Source organism: Camelina sativa, chromosome 11 (genome assembly GCF_000633955.1).
Source record: "Camelina sativa cultivar DH55 chromosome 11, Cs, whole genome shotgun sequence".
Lineage (NCBI taxonomy): Eukaryota > Viridiplantae > Streptophyta > Magnoliopsida > Brassicales > Brassicaceae > Camelina > Camelina sativa.
This window is the reverse complement of record NC_025695.1, coordinates 36,961,769-36,968,617: the sequence shown is the minus strand read 5'-3', so window position 1 is coordinate 36,968,617 and position 6,849 is coordinate 36,961,769. Positions and strand designations below refer to the sequence as shown.

The following is a 6,849-nucleotide window of genomic DNA, read 5'->3' as shown; positions in this document are numbered from 1 at the left end:
CTAAACCTAAACCTTTTTTTTTTTTTTTTGTCAAAAACCTAAACCTCTCTTAGAAGAAAAAAGAAGAAAAAATAAAAAACTATGTTAGAAAAAAAAAACCTAAGATCATATTGATCATGACTTCATGAGAAAAAAAAAAAGATTTATAAGATTGAGTAAATTAGTTTAATTTTATATATATATATATAGTAACAAAAGACACAATTTTTTTGTTTTGTTTTTGTTATAAATAAAACTAAAATTGGGATAATACTTTATATACTTTTTCCTTGCTTTACCGTATGCTCTCTCATTGTCCACCAAAAAATAAAAATAAAAATAAAAACTTTTGTAATTTTTGAAGTTGAAGGATCGAAGAAGCAGCTATGGCTTCCAATTTCTGGACTTCGACGCATTAGTAAGTTTTCAATCTTAATATCACAGATCGTTTTTTTGATTCAATTTGTATGTGTTCCTGATTTGATTCGTGTTCTGGGTTTTTGATTCGTACAGCAAAGAGCTAAAGGACCCAGAAGAGATTAATGTTGTTCATCCCATTGATGCTCAGAGAGGAATCTCTGTTGAAGATTTCAGACTCATCAAGCTTCATATGTCTAATTGTCTGTTGTTTTCCAGATTTTAATCATCTCTATGTGTTGGAATTTTGTGGATCATCAATTAAAACATTCAAGGGTCTTTCTTGTTGTTCGTTTTCAGATATATCGAAATTGGCACAACACATTAAGATTAGGCAAAGGTGAAGTCTTTTCGTTGTTAGTCTTTAAAAGAGATATGAAATGTGCTACGACCCTTTGAACAATGCTGACTGATTTAGCACTTATGATTCAGAGTTGTTGCAACTGCAGTTACTTATATGCGTCGTGTCTACACAAGGTATGTATGGCTTTGTTCTTGTTTCTGATGATTTGATGGCATGAGGCCTTGATCATTGATTATATGGTGTACTGTGTTTGTTGACAGAAAGAGTTTGACGGAATATGAGCCTCGGCTTGTCGCACCGACCTGTTTGTATTTGGCTTGCAAAGCAGAAGAGAGTGTGGTGCACGCCAAGATTCTAGTCTTCTACATTAAAAAATTGTGTAATTTTCTGCTTCAAGCTTGTTTGGTTAGAAAATTTGTTTTGAGTTTTATCTGAGTTTCTGATGAGATTTGGATGTTTCACTCTCTGCAGATAATGATGAAAAGTTTAGATATGAGATCAAAGATATCCTGGAAATGGAGATGAAGATCTTGGAAGCATTGAACTTCTACCTTGTTGTATTCCACCCGTACCGATCTCTGCCTGAGTAAAGTCTTTTGCGTATCTTTTGCTTTGGATCTTTTATGTGTCAGACATCTAAATATTTTTGCAATGCATTTCCTTTTGATTATTCTTCTTGCTTTACTTACAGGTTCTTGCAGGATTCTGGAATCAATGACACAAGTATGACCCATTTAACTTGGTATGTATGGAAAACTTTTGTCCTTTATTAAGCTTAGGGATGAAGTTTTGTTGAAATCAACAAGTCAGTTGTATATAAGTTACTAACATGTTTTGATTTGCAAGCAAAAAAAGTAAATGCTCTCTTGACTGCTTTTAGTTTTCTTTGGAAACTATAGGGGTCTTGTCAACGACACTTACAGAATGGACCTCATCCTTACACATCCGCCTTTTCTCATCACACTCGCTTGCATTTACATTGCTTCTGTACACAAAGAGAAAGACATAAGGACATGGTTTGAAGAGCTTTCCGTCGACATGAACATTGTAAGTCTTATGTTTATGCCTTTACGTCGTAAACATTGTTATTGTCCTTTTAACTCTCTGTGAAGATATTAGCTCTGATTGTTACTAGAATGCATATGGTCCTGTTTAATTATTCATCGGTGCGTTGTGAACATATTGGCAGGTGAAGAATATTGCAATGGAGATATTAGATTTCTATGAAAACCATAGACAATTCACGGAAGAGAGAGTTGTCGCAGCCTTCAACAAACTCGCTACAAACCCGTAAAGTTTTAGACGACGAGGAATCTTTCTCTAATTGTCTCTGTTTTTGTTCCCGTGAGAAAATATAATGTTTTGCCACATGTTTTGGAAATGAGATGATTCCGTTTATTGTACATCAGTTTTGCTCGTCTTGGCTCAACCATATCTTGCTTATGCGCATACACACAGTAGAAAAGGTGGCTAATTTCGTTTGTTGTACATCAGTTTTGCTCGTCTTGGCTCAACCATATCTTGCTTATGCGCATACACACAGTAGAAAAGGTGGCTAATTTCGTTTGTTGTACATCAGTTTTGCTCGTCTTGGCTCAACCATATCTTGCTTATGCGCATACACACAGTAGAAAAGGTGGCTAATTTCGTTTGTTGTACATCAGTTTTGCTCGTCTTGGCTCAACCATATCTTGCTTATGCGCATACACACAGTAGAAAAGGTGGCTAATTTCGTTTGTTGTACATCAGTTTTGTTGCCTATGCGTATACAGAGTACCAAAAGGTGGCAAAACTAACAAAACCCAACCTATTTTAGTGATGTAAATAAAGCGTACAAAAACAATCTGTGTCAAGTCATAAACGAGAAAACAAAACAAACCGTGTCATGCATTTTTAGACAAAATAAAATTCAACAATTTTTACAATGAACTCCAAAAACCAAGGTTCGTTTCTCCATTTTGTGAAAGAGTTCTCAAGCATTATTTATATATGATATAGTTTTTGATATTCTGAGCCACAACATAATATTTGCACTGAAAGCGAGAGCTCCGAGACTAATCCAAGACTTGGTACCTTATTAGTGACTCTTATGAAACAGCCTTTATCTCTTATTGAGCCCTTCAAGTTTCCCATGTGATTTTGGTGAATCTATATATAAAAGAATTTGGCTAGCTTATTGTTCGTTCCTGCACCTATTTCAGAGATGATCACCTGTGTTAGAACAATGTATAATAGTTGAGACTGTCCACATGACTTTCACACGAATCCAAAGAAGATGCAAAAAAAAAACCAACAAAGTGAACATTAAACCATTTCTTTTTACCTGCTACTAGTTATTCGTCTTGCTCTTCGTCACAATTGATAAATTGAACACTGGGAATGTGCTGGACTTTGTAGTAATCTTCTCCACCTGGTATCAGTTTCTCCGTCCACTCCCTCTTCATTCCTTCAATCTTCACTTCCTTTAAAGATGTTATGTACTTGAGTCCATCAGGAAGTTCCTTCAACTTCTTGCAATCATGTATCATCAAGGTACCAAGGCATGGCATCGACCCTTCTTCTACTATCCACTCTTCCAACTCCGATTGTTTAGATACATTCAGAGCAAATAACAGAGGAAAACCACCTTTTGAGCACATTATTTTCCTCCCAACGAATGCCTCATCTCTTAGTTCAACCGACTTCAAATGAAACATCTTTTCTAGAATCGGCATTGGATCCTCCTCCATGCGGCAATCAGATAGTTAGTTCTATATGTGCAAGGTGGGGAGGGAATTGATGTTGATCAGGAATCTTTGACATACTTACTATCAATCTTAACTCTTATAGATGAATAAAATCCAGAAAGAATTCTCCCACATAATCATCATCCACAGGGGTTCTGTGCCAACCAACGAAATGAAGTGTCTCCAGGTTTCGCAATTTAGGGAAAGATGACGATAGGGTTTTAAAAGTACACCTTTTGCTCAAAGATACAACGAGAATTCTGAGCTTGATCATACGGATGAGGTCCCTCACACTACAGTGTTGCGTTGAGAAATGCCACAAGTACTCCAGGTTCACTAGATCACCCAATTCCAACTTGGTTTTATCATGCATGTACCGAGGTAGGGAAAGGTACCTCAACTCTAGCATCTCTTTCAAAACATTTGGCACATGAACCCCTTCTAATGGAGCAACATTTAAGTCCAAATAGAGCAGACGCTTTAAGTTCCTCATAGTAGAAGGTATATGAGATACTACAGCCTGGCATAAGTTCAAGAATCTCAAGTGGATGAGCCCTCCAATGCTAGAAGGCAACTTTCCTCCTTCAAACTTTACATAGAAAGATCCAACACCCTGAGCAATGGTAAACTCTGGAAGCATGAAGCTGACTGTTTCCAATCCTCCTCCTCCTCCTCCTCCTCCTCGAGTCCCCAAAATACAAAAAAAATCTGACTTTTCTATTGTTTTTGTGTCCCAGTAAACAAAGAAGGGCATTACCACTATGTACGGTGAGTCTGCGAGGAGATTGAGCACTGATGGTAGTGGAGGTGGAAGTAAGGTTGTCTTTGATAATTTGTAGGAAGTTCTCTTCTTTGACTTTAGATAAACAGACTTCTCTCATCATGTCATGCATTTGACAATATTCATATCTTGAACTCAAATAGGGCTTTTCAGGAATAACCGTATTTCTCCTCACTAGCTCTTCTAGGTACCCTTCTCCACTATCTTGGATGGTTATCCATCGTAAATTCCTTCTGCAGCCCAGTAACTGAACAAGATCTGCAAATCTATCTTTAAATATTCGGAGAAAATTGCTAGGTAAAGGAAACAATGCTTTAAATGCATTGACAAATCTTCATAACTCAGAGATTATTCGGTAAACCGAATTGAGACTGTTGTCATCTAAGCACGTTTTTCCTACGATTTGAGCTCCGATATTGTCACAAACTCTTTTCCACTCACGAGCTGTATGTTTATTAGCTAACAAACCTCCCAACACTTTAACAGCTAATGGTAGTCCCCCACAATGCGTGACCATTTCCTTTCCCATAGCTTCCATTTCTTCATCAAGCCTTAATTCTGCACAACATCAAACATTTCAAGATGTGAGCTGCAAAATAAATTTACTAGATTCTTGATCTTAATTTGATATTTGAAACTGTACCAGTTTCATCTTTCGTAGAGAATACTATCCTCTCACAGAGCTTCCAACTTTCTTTGGGATTAAGAATTCTTACTTTAAAAGCTAAACATGTTGGATCAACATGTAACCCAACACCTTCATTCCGAGAAGTAAGTAGCATCTTCCAACCTGCAAAATATTTTTGTGTTCATCATGTTAGGGAATAAATTAAAGACATTTCTTCTATATATTTCTTTTAACATTCACACAAGTTCGCTCACCTCTTTTATGAGGAAACACAGCTTTTACTCGATCCCAGTCTTCTTCTTTCCATACATCATCAAGGACAACCAAATATCTAATTGTCTCAAACAATTGAAAGAGTTTACCCTGGATTGTATATTCGTCCATCTGTAAAATATCACCATCGTGTGGCCGAAGTTCTTGAAAGATCCTCTGCCAGACATGCTTCTGCGTAAACTGTTGTGAAACGCAGACCCATGCAAATTCATCAAAATGACGTCGGACAAAGTCATGATGAAAGACTTGTCTGGCCAGAGTGGTTTTACCAATAACCCCCATCCCAGATATGGAAACGACTTGAACGTTATCATTGTCCACCAAATGACCAACCAATTCTTCAACGCTCGGCTCCACCCCGACAAGATCGCTTTCAGAACTGTTAGGAAACGTTTGCCGGATCTCCCTCTGCTCCCTTTGTCTGTCCTGAAAAGACAGCGAACGACCACCATGATCAATGATTTGTTGAATTCCAAAACTCTGCATTTCCCCAATCACCTCAGAGATCCTCTTAGTGATGCCTTTGATATCTGAAGCAACTTTGTGGCGATCCATCAAGAAGCAAGCAAGTCTTCTCGCTTGCTCCTTTATCCCTTTTCCTCTAAATTTGTTCAGAAGAAACGATTCAATGATATCCTCAGCATCATAAACAATGTCTTTGACATCTTCTAAGAAGTTTCTCATCCTTTCACTTACATGTTTCTTGGCTTCTGCATCTTTCAACAACGATTGTAACCTTCTTAGCTGCAGCTTTAGTCCATCAACTTGCTCATCAATTCCCTGCAATCGCTCAGATTCTCCGCTCAGGAGATCCCAAAGCTTCTCAACTCCAAACGACACAACTCCTCCAGCCATAAAATACTCGTCCACAATCACCTACCACAAACCAGCAAGAACGCCAAGAAAAGAAAATGATCTAAATTCTCAGAAAGCGATCAATTTTGTCAAAACAAGTTGACTCCAAGTCAACCTTGTCCAGCCTACCAATCTATTGGCTGAGAGTTTTCCACAGTAATATATATTAGATGATTAACGGTCCCATATGATTAATAAATTGATCAAATAAGATCTATATATATATTATAGGGCAGAATATTAAATTAGATGCTGCACATGAAGAACTAGTATCACAACTTATCTACCAAATTGAAGAAGCTGCTGCTTGATTTTCATGAATGGTAAGCTTCTTCGTGAGCTTTAGAAAGGAAAGAGGACCGTTTCTGGTTATTTTTTCATGTTCTTCAACCCATGACTCAGTCGTATCATTGGCCTATTGGATTCTCCAGCTCATTCACACTGATGCTTGAACTCTGCAAACATATCACATATGACATATATAGGTTGTTAACTTCAGAGGCAAAATTTTCAAGAGGGGCTACACAAAACATTACACTGTTGAAACTATTAAGAGGATTGTAATCATAACTCATAGCTAAAACAGTAAAACCTAGCGCTTGTAAAAGAAAATGAAACTTGAACCGAGCATATTTATTCACTGTATTAAATTAATCATTCCAGAGTAATAAAACACCCATACACCTTACTCATTCTACGTCCTCTATATTGCTTGAATATCCGGGGATAACAAAACCACGACAACTGTCCAATATTTGTAAGCAGAGCAAAACGGCAACAGATTGATCGGTCAATAAGCAGTATTTCATCATAGTACATGACTACATGACCGGACACACAAATCCAAAGGGATTATAGCTTACCGTTTCAGCCGGAAGAGATAGCC

General features: G+C 37.3%; 1 protein-coding gene and 1 pseudogene across 1 annotated transcript; one reads left to right on the top strand and one right to left on the bottom strand.

The window, feature by feature from the left end:
* LOC104725345 (cyclin-C1-2-like) lies at positions 275 to 2,149 on the top strand. Its single transcript, XM_010443995.2, has 9 exons — positions 275 to 397; positions 493 to 599; positions 697 to 736; positions 829 to 873; positions 961 to 1,079; positions 1,172 to 1,286; positions 1,392 to 1,442; positions 1,600 to 1,747; positions 1,890 to 2,149. The coding sequence occupies exons 1-9, from the start codon at positions 366 to 368 to the stop codon at positions 1,992 to 1,994; spliced, it is 762 nt and encodes a 253-aa protein (XP_010442297.1). The 5' UTR covers positions 275 to 365; the 3' UTR covers positions 1,995 to 2,149.
* On the bottom strand, positions 2,533 to 6,844 carry LOC104725344 (annotated as a pseudogene).

What these genes read in the sequence shown, in the direction of transcription:
- LOC104725345 (XM_010443995.2), top strand. Translation starts at nt 366, where the DNA reads ATGGCTTCCAATTTCTGGACTTCGACGCATTA. An exon ending in CAAGCTTCATATGTCTAATT is followed by an intron (nt 600 to 696) that starts GTCTGTTGTTTT and finishes GTTCGTTTTCAG; the next exon opens with ATATATCGAAATTGGCACAA. An exon ending in CACATTAAGATTAGGCAAAG is followed by an intron (nt 737 to 828) that starts GTGAAGTCTTTT and finishes CTTATGATTCAG; the next exon opens with AGTTGTTGCAACTGCAGTTA.